This window comes from Nothobranchius furzeri, chromosome 2 (assembly GCF_043380555.1).
Source record: "Nothobranchius furzeri strain GRZ-AD chromosome 2, NfurGRZ-RIMD1, whole genome shotgun sequence".
Classification (NCBI taxonomy): Eukaryota; Metazoa; Chordata; class Actinopteri; order Cyprinodontiformes; family Nothobranchiidae; genus Nothobranchius; species Nothobranchius furzeri.
The window spans coordinates 52405367-52424294 of record NC_091742.1 but is presented as its reverse complement, the minus strand read 5'-3'; the positions used below and the strand labels follow the sequence as shown (position 1 = coordinate 52424294).

Genomic DNA, 18928 nt, shown 5'->3' with positions numbered 1-18928 from the left:
TGTTAAGTCAGTAGCAGCAGAGCCACAGCCTCACTCGCATCAGTTGCTAAAAATTTATCATTTAACATTTTTAAGAGGGCAGTTTCAATGCTGTGTCCAGCCTGAAAACCAGACTGAAATGGTTCCAAGATGTCATTTTGGGCAAGAAAAGACTGAAGCTGTAGATACACAACACATGACAGTATTTTAGCAAAAAAAATAGCAAATTTGAGATTGGCCTATAGTTGGAAATGATTTCCAGACCACACCCTGATTTGAGATAGGACGCAAATTATTGAAGTTTGCGGGGTCTAGGCCAGGTTTCCTCCGAATGGGTGTGGCTATTGCTGTTTTTAAAGTGAGAGGGACAATTCCAGATCTTAGGGATTGTTGATTGATATCAGTGATGAGAGGGGCAAGAGAAGAAATGCAGGTTTTGACAAGAGCTGTGGGGATGGGATCAAGCTGACTGGAGGACGGTTTCGATTTGAGGATGAGTTCAGGGATTTTTTGGACTGAGGGAGGGGGGAAGCTGGAAAATGTTGTGTGAAGTGGGTAGAGGGTAGTAAGTCCACTTTGGAGACTGGAGCACCCTGAGAGGTCAGGTGTTGATGGATGTTGGTGATTTTAGAAATAACAAAGGATATAAGTGAGCTACAAATATCAGAGTGTAAATGTAGGGGAGGGAGTCAGGGGGTTTTGTGAGAGTGTGCAGGAGAGAAAATAGTTTTTGAGTTGTTTTGATTAGAGTGAATGAAATCAGAATATGAAGATTAAGCAGATGAGAGGTGGTCCTTGTAGAGAGAGCATTATGTGAGCAGAGAACATTTCTTTGTGTATGGTTAGACCAGTTTACTTGTACAGTCGTTCCAGTTGACATCCTTGGGCTTTGAGCTGGGCAGGGGTGAACCATGGTGACGAGCAGGTGAATGAAACAGATCTGGTTTTTAGTGGGGCGGGAATATTCAAGAGGGTGGAGAGACCAGGTCATCAGGTGAACCGTTGCGTGTGAGACTTGGAAGAGTGACTATTTCAGAAGAAAATGTGTCAGCGTTTATATTTTTAATAGAGTATGGGACTAGGTGAGATTTACAGTCAGTGGGGGTGGTATCAGTGCAGCAGACCAGATCAGGATATGATCTTTACAGTGAGTTGGGAAGTTAATGTATTGCTGAAGTCCAAAGCATTCGAGGCAGGATAAAAAAAAATCTTTAGAGAGAGCATTGTTGAAATTGTCCACATGCATATTGGAGTCACCCAGGATGATTTTATGTTGAGACAGAGAGGAAAAATATGAAAGCAGGTGAGAAACATCATTTAGAAAGTCTTTGTTATATTTAGGAGGACGATAGATGGTGGCCACAATTGTAGGAGATGGTCCAGGCAGCAGCGAGGCAGAGAGCTCGGGGACAGCAGGACCAGGCATGACTTTCCAAGTCTCGCGGTGTAATATTGCGAGACCTCCGCCCCTACTTTATTGGATTTACTTATTGTAATAAAGAACAACATGGACATGGTAAAGTGTTTATTAAAAATTATGCAAAATAACTCAATGTTCAAAGCAATGTAAAATATAAAACAAGCAATGGAAAAGTTTGAAATACATGTAAGTGCATTTTTTACAACAGCTTATTTGAACAAACATTTTTTTCTTCTGATTCCTTGACACCAAGCAGCCCTTGGACCAGAGGCCCACCACTGAGGAAAATGTTTTTCTCTCTTTTCTTTGTTGTCTTATCTTACACTGTGTTCTTTCTGGTTTTTCTTTATCGGCTTTGAAAACAAAAAGGATGTTTTGAAAGCAGGGGCGCCTCCAGAAAATTTTGATGGGGTGGCCGGACGGGGCCAAAGAATTTTTGGGGTGGCTCACCACATTGGTCCTTGTGGTGACTCTGGAAGAGTTTAGTCTGTAGCGATGTGTTGCATTGCTCCTTTATTCATCCTTATTTAAAAAAAACAGTACTTATCCAAAACATTTAACTTAAATTTTACAAACATAAACATTTCAGAAAAATTATTTTGTTATTTAAAATGTTATTTCACATGTTATTTTAAAATGTTTCTTTTTTTTAGTTTAAGTCACCTGTTGCTGCATGTGTTCACAAAAAAACTATGGAGATAAAAACTTTTCTTAAATGGTGAGCAGCAGAAACATATGTATTTTTTTACTATGGTTATTTCTTTACTCATTAATTGAATTAGTTTTATTTTGTTTTACAATTATGTCTTGAATAAATAAGATCAGTTTAGGGTTTGAGTGAACATTAATATGATTTATTAAAACTGTCTTTTTCTGGGGGTGGGACAGCAATTCATGGCCACCCCTGGCCTCGCCTTGGGGGAGCCATTGCTTGAAAGCCACTTTGGTTTAGCTGGACTTTTGGTCTTTGTGTATTTTCTCTTCTAGAGTACAGTTGTATCGCTGCTCTGACCCTCACCCCCACCTTCTTCGGACCAGATGGCACTTCCTGAAAACTGTTTTAGATCTATCAACAACCCAGTCCCACCACTCACTTCCACTGGCCTTTGCTCCTCCACCATGTCCTCCTGCTTTTCCACCATCTCAATCTTTACCTCAGGTGTATCCATTAACCTGACTCTCTCTTCTGCTTCCGAGCTATCCGAACTGGACTCATCATCTTCCTTGTCATTTGTGTTACTACTTTCTTCGTTATTCTCGTCTTGTTCATTTTCTCCATCGTTGTCGCTTTCCTGCTGACTTCCATACCCCTCCTCCTGCCCTTCCTCAAACTCAACTCTCTGCATCTCCTCTCCTTCTTCATTGCCTTCAGGCAACATGCCGATCCATGCTCTCACAGTCATCACTGCATTGTTCGCTTGATCCCTGAGCCCTCCTTCCTTGAACAATATCTCTTGGACGGTATATTTGCCATTTGCTTGCTTGTTCAGCTCCTTGTAGGAGCAAAATAGTAATAGAATCAGCAAAACCAGTACGATAACAAGGATCCCCACTGTCACACCGCCCATTCCTGCAATGAGGAGAGAAGAGATTAGTTAGTGTGGACATTTTTGGTGAGAAAAGTGAAAATTTTTAAAAAGTGTGGACACACGAATCTTTGCTCATTCCTAAAACACTTTATCAAAACAGTTGGACGAAGATAAACAAGTTGATTTTCCCCAACTTGGAAGTAGGAACAGTCCAACAATCCACCATTAATTCTTTCAGTTCCCATACATAGATTAGCTTTTAAGAGGATCTGGTGTTTCTATAAATGTTTCACCAATTTTTTACTTTCACATATGTAAGGATTTAATTTACATCTATTTAACGAACCATAAGACATGAGATTCCATAGTGAATATGAAATCAATCTTATGGATCTTTGGGTACTTTTAACCAGAAGATTGGAACTTTTTATTGCAGGGATTATGTAACACTTCGTATTGACTGAGAGACAACAGAAGAGAGAGTCACCTTGAAAATGTTTAAGAAGATTTATTTCTAAACAATTTTAAACAAGACTAACTCTAAATTCTAAGTGAATGGATGGATCTTGGTGTGAGTGAGACGTGAGATGAATGGTGTATGTGTGAGTGATGTTGTCATCAGAACTCTCGTATTCCTGTCAAGCCAGACAGGATAGCTGAATTGCAGCCGCTAACGCAGACTCGTCCCGAGTCTTTTGATTTCTGAGTAATTTAAACTTAAGAAAGCGCATCTGCAAACGCTTCATCACGTGTACCGAGGTCAACTCTGGACCGGAACGTCGGACACCTTCGTCTTCTCTGCCAGCCAAGGTGCCCTGGATGAAACATCCTCCTTTGACGTCCCGGATCTAAAAGAGGGTCCTAAGTCGGTGAGGCAGTCCACAATAGATAGCGTTCTGATGCAATTGTTTTCCAACAAAACCTAAGTTCATTCAAACCATCACTTTTCACTCAGACACCTGTTTCTTCCTGAAGCAAAATCAGACGCACACACGCATTCATATCACATCATTCTCCATCTTCACACATTCAACACAAGATCTATTTGAGCAAGTTTAAAATATCAACTGTTAAAGATTGTCCAACAAAGTTGCCAATGTTGATTGTTATTTCCCATGCTTGTCATTTCAAAATCATTAGTTTTATTTCAAGAATTAAAACTTTTCACTTTCAAACTTGTCTCTTCATTGAACTGAAACACAGACCCACGGATATTATCGTCAGTTTATCGATGAAAACAACCTTTGAGTCTTCTTAATTCTATAAAATTTGGTTATTAATTTATTACAAATTAATATCACAAATTAAAATGTAGGATGGTTCCTCTTTCATAAAAGAGCATAAACCATTACACTACACCGGAGAAGAGAGTCTGAGTGATGAAGTGATGTTTTGCTCTTAAGCTATGATCGGAGTTTCATAAACACATGAGATGCCATTTTGTCGCTCCACACATACCCTTAGAATGAGACCTCTGTATAGATCCAGTTTGCCAGGTCCTCGGACCCCCCTTTCGGTACCGGAGCCGATGAAACAGCGTCAGCAGATTGCGGTGAACTGTACTAAGATGGCGTGGGGACTGGTTTTATTAATCTGGATGTTTTGATTTACAGTCGAATCAAAGTTGGACGGATTTATAAACACCACAGAGACTACGCCAGTCTTCAGAAAGGAAGGTTCCGATTGGATGAGAAAGATAAAACGTGTCATGCGTTTACATTACGTGTATCAGGATGTCTAGTGCAGCTAGATTAAAGTCATATTACTTATTAAAACTTACTAATCATAACATTGTCATTTCACAGATTGGTTCACATCTTATTATTGACTAACATTTTGTTTGATTAGCTTTATTAAAAATAGAAAGAGTTCTTCTTCATTCTTCTCTTGGGCTGGAAAGGAAAACAGTTTAGAAGCAAATGCATGAGACCTTAAGGCAATATCTCATGCAGATTACTTCCTGCTGGGGGGGGGGGGGGGACTTTTAGGTGGAAAACAGTCATTTCATTCCGTTACACATATATGTCTATGGCTCATGGGTCTCCGGAATAATAAAAAAATTCAACGCAAGCTTTTTTTTCTAATCTGCTTTTCCTTACGCCGTGAATCACACATGACGTATGTCTATGGTTGTACTTCAGTTTAAAAGAAAAGAAATTATGTGAGTTTCAACTATGTCACTTACTTTGAGATTTATTAGTTTGTAAAAATTCATAAATAAAATGACTACAAATTCGAAGTTGCATATAGGGAGTCTAAGTCACGCCCATCTACTTTTGGACTATGGGTCCCCGGAAGAATGACAAAATGAATGCAAGTCAATGGGGCTAAAAACGCAATTCTCTAATCCCATTTCTTACTTACCATGGATTTTACATACGATGCGTTCTCAATCTGTGCGCCTCGTCTCTGCAACCAACTCCCTCTTGCAGTGAGAATGTCCCCCTCTCTCTCTGTTTTTAAATTACGCCTGAAGGCTCATTTCTATTCTTTGGCTTTTAATTTGGCCTAGTCGGCCTCTTACTATGTCTTTGTTTTACTTTATTTATTGTTGACTTTATAGTCGTCACTGTGCTACTTTTATTACTTCTGACTCGTGAATTTTGGTTTTATTCGTTTCACCCTAATTCTAGTATACAGCAGTTTGGTCGGCCTTGGCCGTGTATAAATGTGCTTTATAAATAAAATGAATGAATGAATGAATGAATGAATGAATGTCCGTGAAATTTAAAGTGACATTCTGATGCCAAGAAAGCGCTTGAACAGGGGCTAAATTTATTTTAGGTTTTGTTATGAAAATAGAGCCATTTTGTTAGTTTATTAGCATCAGACAGCTTATTATCAAAATCCTGAACCATTGAAGGTAACACATGAAAATTGCACAGGTTATTTTGTCAGACTCTTGGCTAAAATACAAATAAATATAATAATTACCTAAATGTTTTTTTTCTGTGTTGAGGTATATTTAAATGCAGGACACGTTGGAGAGGTTACATCTCCAATCAGGTCCGGGAACGCCTTGGGGTCCTGCCGGAGGAGCTGGTGGACAAGGCTGGGGAGAGGATGGCCTGGAGCTCCCTAGTTGGGATGCTGCCCCCGCGACCCGGACCCGGATAAGCGGAGGAAGACGACGACGACGGCAATTTTAAAACTGTGACCCAAGTCTCACTTTTGTTGTGCCTTCCAAACTCAAATCCTATAGGTCTAACCAGATTTAGAAACGCACGCTACCTTTGCAGAGTATTTCCTGTTGAGTGCGATCAAAAAAAAAAAAAAAAAGAAAATCAAATGACTTTGTGCCAGAGGCATGGTTTTGCCCTCATAAATTCCTGGTACTCTTAAAGAAGCCATGAATCTTTCATGTGAAAACCTATTGGTGTGAGCGTGTTCACAGCCTGGAACAAGAAAATTAAAGGATCGTGTAATTATAAGTCTCAATATGCCTTGTCGTTATTATTTGAATTACAATGACAAAGATTTAGCCCAATTAAAATGTATTCAGTTGACATTTTACATCAAGAAGGAATAAATATTAGAAAAATGAAATGTCTGCCTTGCCTCTGAGTAGACAGTGTTGATTCGAATGACAGGAAGTTCAGCAGGCCACTCGCAAACTTGCTGGTTTCCTGTCACAATGAAAAATACACAGCCTCAGACAGCTCGCCATTGCTGTAACATTGTCATTACAATGAGATAAAATAATCAATACATCATTAACTACTAGCAGGTACATTTACAATGTAATAACACAGATAAATAAGGACAACTGACTTTGGCTGTGGTTTATTCAATTCTTCCTACACATATCTGTTGAACAAACAACCAAACTTATTAAAATTTAAGTGTATCCAAAATGTAACAAGAAAAAAACCTTCATTAGAATAAAATAGAAGATAATAAACTTACCAAAGTAATTACAAGATGCTATTTCTGCACTTTGTGGCGCCACAGAGCGAGAGTGAGGGGGTCTGGCTTGCTTGTCATTTAGGGTGTGTTTGAATAATCTCACAGCATGTGAGCAGAGGAAAGAGAAGACTGATGCATGTCATGTGGTGAAGAGAAGCTAGCTGCAAAGCGTTTTAGGTAGGTGGAGGCTGAGGGGGCTGCAAGCGCAGATTAAACACAAAGTGCAGCAGGACGTTGTGGAAACCACAGATCTGAACATGCACCATTATTTATATGAGAAATGCATATGTTTAAACCAGGTGTATTACCAGGTTTCTTAAAATAAATAAAAATCTGTTAATCACTGCTGCAGAATTTGCCTCTAAAGAAGAACAAGGTGAAAAACTTTGCAGTTTTCTGAAACTGCGTGGCCACATCCTGTTTTGTGCACCACTGGCTGGGTTGATGCGCTCTCAGTGAAGGTTGCTTTGGCTGAATCTGTACAGTAACATTAACACAGTACACCTCTACTACGCTAACATGGTACATCTATATTCATATGGTTGTCTCAAGCTGAATGTCTAGCCAAAAAAGACAATGTTACACTGCAAGAAACGATTTAAAGACAGACAAGAAAGCTTTGTTTTTAGAAAATGTATCTTTTTTTTTGTCTAAAATCTTTCTTATCTGCAAAACAGCACTTTAAGGGAATATGTTCATAATTTCTAATGTGGTAGGCAAAAGTTGATTGGCAAGACTTCTGACTAATGCAAAATTAGTTTGCTAGTTTTAAGTATTCCTAACTCTCACCCAATTGACAGATGTATTTTTTGCTCAAAACAAGAACATTTGATGATATTTACCTTCTTTTAAATAGTGCTGGTTTTGCAGATAAAACTTTTTATTTTTAGAATAAAAAGTCTAAAAAAAAGTTGGTTTGTGCTTTCTTAAAGTCAGTTTTGCAGTACAGACTCAACAGAAAAGGAATATTAGATAGGTTTTTCATGCACATTTTAAAAAACTTGCTTTTTACTTGCTTGCTTTTTACTCCTACGTGTTTTTTTATTAATGTTTTTACACTAATTTGGTGCAGAATAGCTAAATTTAAGTCACTGATTTCAAAAATGTTTCTAAAGAGTGACTCAAAATCCGAATGTGAGATCAGAACTGCTTCAAAAATCCTTTAGAGGTTAAAATGCTTAATCATATTTTTAGCATCACAGCTGCAAGATGGAGTTGCAATGGTTTGCACAGTTGGCTGATTTTTTTACCCGTTCCCTGAAACAACTCTGTCATGCGTTTAGTTTGCTGTAAGATTCCAAAAACGTGGAAAAAAAACTCAACTTGCTTTCTAGTACCAACCGGTTTATTCCGTATTTGTCATTTTTATTCATCTTGGTCGCTCTTTAAAACTGTCTGTTCTTCCTGAAGTCACGCAAATTTCTGTAAGAGTCGTGAACAGTTAATAATAATTTTTAATTTAAAAAGACAAAAACAAAATAACTAAATGCTTATCATGTCAAAGAAAATAGTCACAAATACCTGAACGTGACACAAACATCAAATTAAACAAAACAAGTCATTGTTTGCAAAGTATAAAATAAAGTTTTAATGATTCTTTTTTCACAATACGGTCTCATTGACTCTGTTACTGTTACAGTTAGTGTTTGGAGGTCAGTGCATACAGAAACAAAGTTAGAATGGAAGTGCATCTGGATTTAGTACCATCTGTCATACTACAAGTGACCGATACATAGAATAATGCCTAATGATGTGAGTCACATTCAACGACAAACAAAAAAATTTGAATGTTAAAAAGAACTATAAACTCTGTACATAATTTAACACAGACACATATGTTACTGCAAACTGGAAAAGAAAAGAAACACAAGAGTTCACATTTAACTTCCTGTTGCTTGGGGCTTCTCTTGTTAGTGTTGCGCTTCTTCATTGACAACAAAATTAAGACACATTAATTTTCAACTACTTCCTCATCACCTACCACTTACACGATTTGCACGGTGAAAGAAAGAAAAACAAAAACACAGGTCACACAAAGAGTCTGATACATCACAGTTTAGCTGTTAAAACTACCTGAATGAAAACCCCCTAGTGGTAAAATTTTTTTATGTTTAAGAGAGAAAAGAGGTACGTAGCTGCTCTGCTAAACTTCTGCAACCCTCTGGAATTGTGTATTAGTGCTTTAAGCTTTAATTTGAGGCAGTGATTCTTCCAGAATTAAAGAATAGACTTCACAAAGCTGCAAATAGCTGCTACAATGTTGTTAAAATTCAAATGATTCCTGCTGCGGATGTCCCTCTATGCAGATGACATACCGTTTTCAATCACAAACAACTGACTCAGTTATTCTTTATGCTATGTTCTTCCACCCACACAGCTTTTAGGGTACTTTTAACTCTAGTAAAGCTACATTCTATAAGTTTGTTAAGAATACTATCTAAACGTAGTGGATCGCCTGCCTCCTCATACGTCGCCATCTTCAATGCGGGCCAGCTGCCTCTCCAGCAGCTCAATCCTCTGGTTCTGAGCGAGCACGACAGCCCGCAAGGCCTTCATTTCTGCTAGCAGCTCAGTCAACATGTCCTCCTGAAAGAAGCAAAACAACTAATGAGATAACAGGTTCGAGCACAAAAAGTAGCTCTACAAAACTAACAACGCACCTCTCTCCTTGGCCTGTCTGCGTTGCCGTCTGTGTCCCTTGTGGCCACTCGTGTTTGTGGCATCTCTTCCTCTGTCTCCTTTGAGACAGAGGTTGGTGTACATGTGGGTGGAGCTGCTGCATTCCCTGATGAAAGTGTGGCTCCACCAGTCCCGGAGTCCTGAGAGGAGATCTTCGGCTTTCCTCTGAGGGTGTCCCTGTGTTTAGATGGAGGGGCCGCATACCCACCGCTCAGGGAGACGAGAAGAGGTGAAGAGTCCTGCCCGGAGATCCATTCGTCAGCCAGAAGAGCCGGCTCTAAACCAGCAGTGTCTGGGTAAAGGTCTCCCTGGAACAGATCGGACTGGGAAGGCAAGAGGGATCATTTTGGTTATTGCCTTCTGAATGGGTCCATCACGCCAACAAGACAGCAATCGAAAATGTTTCTTATTATGAGAAAGAACTCCAGTTTTGTAAGACCAATCAGGAATTCTGGATTCAAAAACTGATTGTCCAGGAAAAGAGGAAAACATTAGCTAACTTGAGCTCACCAATATCCCTCCAACCTCTAAATGTTTGCATAATGCAAATTTATCATTTTTAGGATCGGTGTGTCTTGTTTGCATACATGATTGGCTGAACTAGAGAGGAAAGAGGACAACTATTGCTTTATCCAGGAAAAACAGATAGTAAATACATATCTTATATAATGTGTTGTTTATTACATGTCATTTTTTGTGTGACTTACTTTCCGTGGCACAGTCATTGAAATTGGCTCCACTTTCCTTTCATGCAGTTTGTAGAACCTATAGATGAACAGGGTCAACAAGGTTAAACAGCATTGTACAAACAAAAGAATACAAAGTCTGAACAAACATTTGTAAAAAGTAAAAAACATTAAAAACGCAGAACAAGGAAAAGTAGCAAATATTAAAGCTAATTTGGGTTAGATGTATTAAACTGTTTCTTATTATTTTTAATTATTATTTAAATAACAACAATTCTGTGGGCCTACCTGGCAATTTCACACTTATTGACATCGACGCCTCTTTTACAAAGAAAGCCCGCCCCCCTCTGAGGCTCCTTGCTGCTGTATAAACTGAGGAAGTGAACATATGGAGATTCATCCGTCACTTCAAAATACCGAATGGTGCAGTCGCCCTAAAAAGCCAAATAGTCAAGTGGTTTAGTCAAACGGGACCATGAAGTGATCATGTACAGCTACTAGGCAGGTTCTCACCTTTCCACAGAGGTAGACCATGTTCGTATCGGGGTCATAAAAAGGCAGAAGAACTCCGTTACTTGTATCCATTTCTTGCACAGCCATTGGCTCCGTGAGATCTTTCTGAAATACGATAAATTTGTCTTTAATGTCACAATTTTAGCCTTGTAATCCATCAGAATATTAAAACAGTAAGTGTTAAAGCTGCAATGGCAAATTTGGAAAACAAATTAGCTTAAAACATTTTTTCATCTTAACAACCATTTAACGTAGTATAGCTATAAATATATTGTGGAGATTTAAAAAAAGAACGATAAAGTGGTTCTCTTGCATTTGTCTGAAAACCTCCTCCAATAACATGTTTTGGACTGAAAGCAACTACTAAACCATCTGGTTGTCGGTCTCACCGAGCTATCGCACTTCCCTGGGTCCTCCAATCATTACGCACTCAACAAAACACCATTGGTGTGAGACAACAAAAGACGTTTGGACCTAGAAAACGGCGACTGGTGCTTAGCATGTTCTTGTTTCCTCCGGCATCTTGACCGTGACCGTGTTTGCATTCAAAAAAGCTTGTTTGCAGATTTTCCATAACAGTTTTAATTTACCAACTCCTCTCCTGCTGGGAGAATATACATTGTGCAACAGAAGCTTCTAGAGCCCCCTTAAGACAGGCCATGAAAAACGGAAATGTTCGGGACTCTGTCCTTAAGACCTTTGTGTCTGAATACAAACATCCGGATAACCTTTTCCATATCTTAACTGGACAAAGCCCCTAGTAACAGGTCCGGACTTGTCACGGACAGGGTGGCTGCTTCAGACTGGTGAGGTCGAGTTCCGGACAGGGAGGAGGAGGGGACCGGGGGACGCTGTGCGCACCTAGATAGCTCGCTCCTGTAGCATGCGGCGAACCATGGCAGCTTGCCTCCTACAGTACCATCTCCTAGACGCGTGACGGAGCGCTTCACACCGCTTCCGTGATTCCTTTATTAGCCATTGAGCTTCATCATACAGGTCTCTTATGCATCTTCGTGTGCGCAGAATTATGCTTAACATAAGTCCGATCAGTGAGAGGAATTCTAGCTCTTCGTCGGCCATGTTTGACTGAATAGCTTTGTTTGGGTAAATGACGCATGTACGCCCGCCGCACTATGTTTACACAATATCCGGGTACAGCCTTCCCACCCCCTCCCCCTCAGACATCTGGAACTTTTCCCTGCCGTGTGAAGGCAGCCGAAGGGCAAGTTCAGGTACAAAAGTGGTGTGTCTGAAAACACAGTTCTGGTTAAAAACCGGACTGAATTGTCCACACATATTCCAGAATGTCAATCTGAAAAGGGCTTAGTATAGACTTACTGTATCCCACAGAGCCAGCTGTCGCTCACTCATCCTGCTGAAGCCTGTAGTCAGAATTTTTCCATCTGAGAGGAACACAGCTCTCATGGGCCTCGTACCATCATGGACCTTCTCTCTAACCTACAGGAATGAGTATAAACTCATAGTACTTCATAGTCGCATCTATTCTACGTGCATCGTAAATGTAAAATCACCTTAAGGACGGTGCCTCTGCGGGGGTCGATGACACGCAGGGCTTTGTCCTTGCACACAGTGCAGACAGCAGAGCCATCTTTGTTCCAGCTGACGCTGTAGATCAGATCTGGGTGAGCATTGCTGATCTGGTACACCAGCTCCCCCGTATCCACGTTCCAGACACACATCACGTTATCACAGCCTGAAGAGATGGAGAGAAATAATAATGAACGCAACAGAAAGTTCATGACGTTATCTACATACTCTTGGACAAAAGCAGAAGAACACAGGAAGGCCTGGATTGTTGTGTTGTAAAATAAGAAAAGAGCACTGTCAAGCAGCAAATGAGACATTAACAGCATCGGTCACTTCTGAACTTAACATCTGAGAAGCCCTTGGAGAAATGTGTCTGACTTACGTTGTAGAGAAGTACTTCGGTGTGAGTCCAGAGGCAAAATAATGGTCTACCCACACTAAATTGATACCTCTACAGTGCTGGTCATCTGGTCCTGGGTCAATCACAGCACTCTATCAATTTTGTTTGCATCTTCTTTGACAATGTATGGTGGACTCCCCCTTTCACTGACATCCATTGTGACCCAATCACAGCACTCTTTTGGTTCAGAGGGCCAACCACAGCTCTCTGTTGGAGGGCGGGATGTTTCTGTGACTAAGCCAAAAAAACAAAGATGGCGACGACTCGTTGGAAATGGCTTTGGCATCAATTTTGGACTATTCTGACTTGGACTCTCCTTTGAGTCAGGTGCCGATAGAGGTACTTCAGTTTATTTAGCAAAAGGATATATTTGTGTCTTCTTTGACGGAGATGGCAGACCCTGTTGACTGACGACCATAGCTGTGAGTGTGTCATGTTGTTTCAGTCGTTCAACCCTGCATGCAGCCGTACGATCATTCTCTGTATTGCAAATATTTTATACTTAATAAAAATGTGTCTCAAAACCAAAATTTTCACCAATAAAATAAGAATTTTCTGTGGCTAGCTCGCCAGTTTGAAAAATAAAGCTTGACGCTTCAAAGAAGCGATCGATCCAAAACACTATAAAAATAAACACTATTTCACCAGTTAGGCAACAATTTGTTTCTTTGATGACCAAATAGCCAAAAGTTAAAAAGGTTAGCAAGAAAAGTGGCACAAAAACACTTGTTGTAATAACGAAAACCAGCTCTTACCGAACACGCTTTAGCTTCGTAGCTGTAAGCTTGGCTGAGTTTTTAGCTGTTTTTGTCTTCGCTAATGTTGAAACGCCTTGTGGCCATCTTCCATTGGGTTAACTCCAAAAGTTAACCCAATGGAAGACATCCAGTGACTAGTCCTGTTGGGTAAAAACTGATATTTTACTGTTAATAATGTCTTTAACGGTTTGACATCTGGAGGTTAAACGAAGGTTCATTGTTTATCCACCTCTATTTCTCTGGGAACAGCTTTAGCTCCAACAGGGAGGACTGACCTTGCACTCAGTACCAGAACTGGCGCCCCCTTATCAGTAGTACTCTGGGTTATGGGCCAGACAGCTCTGTTGTTGTAAAAATTGCACCTGGTGTGCCTTCCTGCCTGAGAGGCAGTGAGAGCCTCTCCAAGTGTGTGTGTTTACCATTTTGTGTGTCCTTAATAAATGCTTTCTGAGGGTTCTGTCTGATGAGAGCGAACTGACTACCGACTCGTGTGTATCACTGATCTCTCTCCACTTTGCAAAGTCTAAATTGTTTATTGTTGGTCAATTATCGGTATGGGATATTGATCAGCTTAATAATATCACCCCTGCGTGTTGAACTTTCCCTAAGGTAACCCTAGATGGGAAATAAAATTACCTAACAAGTCCCTTCAGTGGAGGGTGATACTAAAACTTGATCTTACTGCGATTTTTCATTGTTTAATTCATTTTCAGGTCATTTATTTACCTTTTAATCTCTTTTTATACACACAATATTAAAATGGGCTACCATTGGAACACAATATCTTTCTGGTTAATAAATGTTTAGCATGGGCCATTTCCTCCATTCAAATTACCATTTATTATTTGGTACAAAGAAAGACAACCTAAATATGATGTATTTCACATACCACAAGCACTTCTTTTAACTGTGTGTGTGTGTGTGTGTGTGTGTGTGTGTGTGTGTGTGTGTGTGTGTGTGTGTGTGTGTGTGTGTTAGATGTAAAAGGTGACTTTTGCTGTTTACAACTCCAAAAATCTGTTATTTATTAAGAGACCATGTTTTAAACATTAAACCGGTTAATCATGAAGTGAGTTCTCCTACCTGCAGTTAGGAGGATGTTGAAGGCACTCGGGTGCCACGCCAGGATTCCCACTCTTTTATTGTGACCCTCAAGGGTCACAAGAGCCTCAGTCATCGGGGATGTCAGTCCTCCGTCTGGGATCTGCCACACCTTTAAACAACGTCCAGCACATATAAAATATAAATAAGAGCAGGCTTTATACAATTTTATTTGCTCTGTCCAGTTTTCTGCTGTGATGAAGCAGAAAACCCTGAAAAATGAAAGCCTTCTGACATTGTTACAGTGAATAACCGTGGCAGGGGCTGAACACTGTAATAGCCTTTCATTTATGATAGGCAGGCCTTAATTGGAATTTCTTCTTTTAAATCTTAAAGCTGATTTTAATCAGATGTAAAAACCAGTCGAAACTAAACTTCCTGTTGCAGTTTTGTAATTAAGCTTTTCTTTGGTTACAGACCACAGAACGACGTCTCATGTTGGCTTTTCGTTGTTTTTGTGTTCAATTCTGTGTTTCATGGCTTTTTACACAGCTACGTTTATTGTTTACTGGACCAAAGCTGTTAACTTCAATCTTTGCAAATGTTTAAAACAAAACACAACAGCAGAGAAAACGACTTTGCCGCTGTTTTTACCACACCAAGACATTCAACTTTGTGCAGGGGTGAGCACGAGTTAGAGCAGCCCGATAACAGGCCACAAACCACTACCACACCAAACAGCTGGGTCTGAAACTCTGACGCTGAACCTGCCTTGACTGTGCAGTCCTCCGAGGCACTTGCGATGACGTTGTCGTCATGAGGTGACCACTGGATGTCTAGCACTGGCGCCGCGTGTCCGCAGACGGTGGGACAGGACTGGTCGATTCTACCGCTCTATAGAAGAGAACAAAAACTCCACTGATCTAGCTCAAGATCACAGCAATCCGTTAAAACATAAAAAGCTCTGCATTAAAGGGATACACAGCAAGGCATCAAAAATCGTCTAGAAGATATTGATCCAATGATCTGAGGCTGAATGTAATGGAGGAGGTTGAACCTTGGTGATGGGAACAACGAGGAACGCTCCTCCTCCACCTGCTTCGATGATGACCGCAACAAACTTGGGGTTGACAGCACAGAGGGGACTGTCCCACGTCACCCGGGACACTCGGACGTCGTCTAGGCAGTGCTCGGCTTTCCAGGCTTGCGCAAACACGTGACGGAATTTGCTCTGCCGGACCACACCTCTACGGAAAGACATGTCTGTGGAGATAATCGTGGAAAACGTAGCAAAGTAGTTTAATTCCAGCAACTATAAATGGATACAACTAACAAAATAAGAGCGGTAAATAATTGATAAGATAAATAGTTAAAGCAAATAGTCAGGCATCACTTTAATATTTCATTATCGTGTTTGTTTATTATCATGCAGCTTTAATGCCTTGTTAGAATTTCCTTTTTCATAAAGGCTCCCGAGGACCAGTATTGGACACCAGTTGATGGAATATTTTGGTCAGTTGTAAGTGTGTAAAAGTAATAAATAATTGCTGTTTTACCCATTGTAAATAACTTCCTGAACAACTTCGGTTTGGAGAATGTAAGTCCTACAGGCGCTAATGGCTAGTCTGAGTCAAAGTGCATTGTGGGTAACATGAAACAAAATGTGTGGCCATATCAGAGAAATCAAATTATCACTGTCAAAATGATAGAACAGAAACACTTTTAAGTGGTGTTTCCACTCGGACTGCTTTAGATGTGACACACTAAAAGCCTTATCGGTGCTATGCATTTGTATAAACGAGGATGTAATGCTAAAGCTACGTTAGCTTGATGATTTTCTCTTTTTGTTTTGTTAACACGACCTTCATGTGAGTTGGTGAAAGTTTGTCAAAGGGTCAACAGGGCTTGTGATCATGACGTCATCACCGACGCGTCCGCCCCGTTCGAGGCATGTTAGTCCTTACTTGTTGCTCGTTACTACTTAAACAGCGCGTTCAGTCTCTTTCTCGCGGCTTAAATGAATCTATTACTCATTACACAACTATGGTAAATCATTGTTGTGCTGTTGGGTGACACACGTAATCGCCAAGGGAATAAAGGTGGAAAACAAGCTAACTTTTCACCGTTTTCCTGCTTAGAGGCAAAACCATGGAGACCAAGTATCTAGCAAAGTCTCGTCGGTTCGCATGGATCGCAGCCATAAGGCGACCAAACATCACCTTCCGGAGTATTTTCATTCTGGTAAGTTACAGCTGGTGTACGCTTTTTTATACATCGTTGCTTTCCTTCAACCGCGACATGCACAAGCTACACACACATACCAGTAAGCTAGAACCATTTATAATGCTGATTTTGTCCACATACTGGTCCACAAAGTCTTTATTTAACGTATCCCTGTATATTCCACATCCTTTTTGGGATTTTATAATGTTGTTTATCACTTTCTTTCACCCAAATTTGCTCCTTCTCAAGCTGCTAACATGTCCGCGCACATCCCAGAAAGCTGTGCGTCACCACGTGTGATCACAAGCCCTATAGAGGCTCAAATAACAGTTTCCACAAAGTTGTTCTAGCACCCCTTTAAGACAAATGTACGTTAACTGGCCTCATTAGTATTCGTCGTTAGCGTTTCTGTCTGGTCAGAATGAATCTCTGTTTCTCCTAACTGAGGTTTTTCAAATAGATACATTCATCAGTTATTAATTGTTCATAGCCTATTCACAGAAACCCACTTTAATAAATCAGAAACTGTTTAACAGAAAAGGCTGGATATCTGTTTTGTCGCGTTTTTAGTGTTGCTGAGGGAGAAATGGCAATGTCAAAACTTCCTTCGTGCTGATCTGTCCTGGAAGTACAGTCGGCCAGAGCTCATGATCTGCCTGAAACCAAAACATGCCGTGGCAGTGAGGGGAGGGGGTTGGGTGTAACTCTTATCTACTTACAGATCCACGCATTTCTAAGCAAACTGTACAAGCTGGCACGAGGAGTAAATTATCATTTCACAGTCACAACACGCAATGCATCAAATCCTGCACCCAGAATGAGCAGCCACCGCCAACATAATTGATATCGGACATGTCAGAAACACTCTGACGCGTTCTCATTTGATTATCAGCATTCTTCCAACATTTCTCTTTGTCGTGTGATCGCAATAAGAGGAAAAGAGCCACTCGGTTTGCAAAGAGCAACTACAGGAATGAGCAACAAAATGATGGGCGTTCCAGCCTAGTTAAAGCCACAACGGCTCGTTCAGAGGAAACGGTGCTCCCCCCGAGCAGAACATCATACCTGGTTTATGTGAGACCTCTCTTAATTGGAAAAACGATCACCAGAAGACTCGACAAGAGGAGGCCAATAAAATAATCCGCCGCCAGCAGCAGTAACTTAATCCCCTTCAGTGTCCAGGCACGCGCTCGTTGCTATTGCGCAGACCTATAATAATAAAACGTATCCATTAACGCGGGGAAGGAAAGAATGTTATATTCCGGAAATTAATATTTCACAAAAGCCCGACGTGCTGTTTTTTGGTTTTAAAGTCAGCTGGAGTAAAAAAAAAAAGTGGAACATGAAAAATCATATCCTACGACGGTAACGCGGTAATTACCGGTGCACGGCGAGCAGCAAACTGGGAGATGGAGATGGGAAATACCAGACGCAAACCTTTTTTTTTAATCCCGTCCCCCTTTTAACAAAAGCCCGATTTGGAGCGATGGAGCAAGATCCCGGGGACTTCCGCTCACGGACAAAGACACGCAGTGGGTCAAGATAAACACTTGCCTTTTGTTTTCCTGGGTAAATGGAAACAAGCAATCTAAATAAAACAATTAGAAACGCAAAATGTATATTTTTATGCTTTAACACTAAATAAAATACATATGCCGTAAAAGAAGTCGTTATTTTTATTTTACGCTTCCTCAGAATCAGTCAATAAAAGCTAAGGAGATTTCTTAAACTGAGCTACAAATTATGAACAGAAATATTGTTTACGTTTGTCTTTGGTTAAAAAATTGCATTTCTTTAATAATGATTTTTGTTTGATTATGTTTAACGGGGGGGGGGGGGGGCATCTGAATTTTAAACTCAACCCTGTGGCGCCATCTTATGTTCACACACGACAGAACACCGAGAACTGTTTTTAAAATGTACTGTTGGAACCACGTAGTTCAACAGGTGGCTCCGTGGCGCAATGGATAGCGCATTGGACTTCTAGGCTAATGTGAAGGGATTCAAAGGTTGTGGGTTCGAGTCCCACCGGAGTCGCATTTTGAAAGATAAACCCAGATGAAACGTTTTGGAATTTGATTTAGTAATTTGTCATTTTTAGTCTCGCTCCAGGCTAACTGACCTCGGGAGAATCTCCAGGGCTCTTCGACAAATTACAGGGATTATGTACGCATTCTAACTGACATGCCATTTTATTCCAATATTTATTGTTTAGTTGTTACAAAGAAATATACATCGTGATGTTA

General features: G+C 40.4%; 2 protein-coding genes and 1 non-coding gene across 8 annotated transcripts; 1 reads left to right on the top strand and 2 right to left on the bottom strand.

Annotated features, from left to right (window-relative positions):
• Positions 1-2231: 2231 nt before the first annotated feature.
• On the bottom strand, positions 2232-7166 carry LOC129165217 (histone-lysine N-methyltransferase SETD1B). Of its 4 annotated transcripts, none has more exons than XM_070548905.1 (4): positions 6835-7166; positions 6700-6735; positions 3684-6554; positions 2232-2969 (listed from the first exon to the last, which is right to left on the bottom strand). In XM_070548905.1, the coding sequence occupies exons 3-4, from the start codon at positions 3754-3756 to the stop codon at positions 2383-2385; spliced, it is 660 nt and encodes a 219-aa protein (XP_070405006.1). In that variant the 5' UTR covers positions 3757-6554; positions 6700-6735; positions 6835-7166; the 3' UTR covers positions 2232-2382. The 4 variants fall into 4 exon arrangements, with proteins under 4 accessions (XP_070405006.1, XP_054603781.1, XP_070405005.1 ...); XM_054747806.2 differs by having other exon boundaries at positions 6487-6554; XM_070548904.1 differs by lacking the exon at positions 6700-6735.
• A 1229-nt stretch (positions 7167-8395) lies between these two features.
• Positions 8396-18215, bottom strand: coro1b (coronin, actin binding protein, 1B). Of its 3 annotated transcripts, XM_015946897.3 has the most exons (12): positions 18064-18209; positions 17748-17891; positions 15517-15722; positions 15231-15353; positions 14502-14631; positions 12245-12426; positions 12051-12170; positions 10713-10817; positions 10488-10633; positions 10221-10278; positions 9495-9836; positions 8396-9420 (listed from the first exon to the last, which is right to left on the bottom strand). In XM_015946897.3, exons 3-12 carry the CDS (start codon positions 15718-15720, stop codon positions 9298-9300), a joined length of 1533 nt encoding a protein of 510 aa, XP_015802383.1. In that variant the 5' UTR covers positions 15721-15722; positions 17748-17891; positions 18064-18209; the 3' UTR covers positions 8396-9297. The 3 variants fall into 3 exon arrangements, with proteins under 3 accessions (XP_015802383.1, XP_015802384.1, XP_054603779.1); XM_015946898.3 differs by lacking the exon at positions 17748-17891 and having other exon boundaries at positions 18064-18215; XM_054747804.2 differs by lacking the exon at positions 17748-17891 and having other exon boundaries at positions 18120-18144.
• A 416-nt stretch (positions 18216-18631) lies between these two features.
• Positions 18632-18719, top strand: trnar-ucu (transfer RNA arginine (anticodon UCU)). The gene is given in 2 exon segments: positions 18632-18668; positions 18684-18719. It is a non-coding gene; the product is annotated as a tRNA-Arg (tRNA).
• Positions 18720-18928: the final 209 nt, after the last annotated feature.

What these genes read in the sequence shown, in the direction of transcription:
- LOC129165217 (XM_070548905.1), bottom strand. Translation starts at nt 3,756, where the DNA reads ATGTTTCATCCAGGGCACCTTGGCTGGCAGAGAAGACGAAGGTGTCCG. An exon ending in CCGGTCCAGAGTTGACCTCG is followed by an intron (nt 2,970 to 3,683) that starts GTACACGTGATG and finishes TCCTCATTGCAG; the next exon opens with GAATGGGCGGTGTGACAGTG.
- coro1b (XM_015946898.3), bottom strand. Translation starts at nt 15,720, where the DNA reads ATGTCTTTCCGTAGAGGTGTGGTCCGGCAGAGCAAATTCCGTCACGTG. An exon ending in TCGTTGTTCCCATCACCAAG is followed by an intron (nt 15,354 to 15,516) that starts GTTCAACCTCCT and finishes TCTCTTCTATAG; the next exon opens with AGCGGTAGAATCGACCAGTC. An exon ending in AGCTGGCTCTGTGGGATACA is followed by an intron (nt 10,818 to 12,050) that starts GTAAGTCTATAC and finishes ATCGTATTTCAG; the next exon opens with AAAGATCTCACGGAGCCAAT.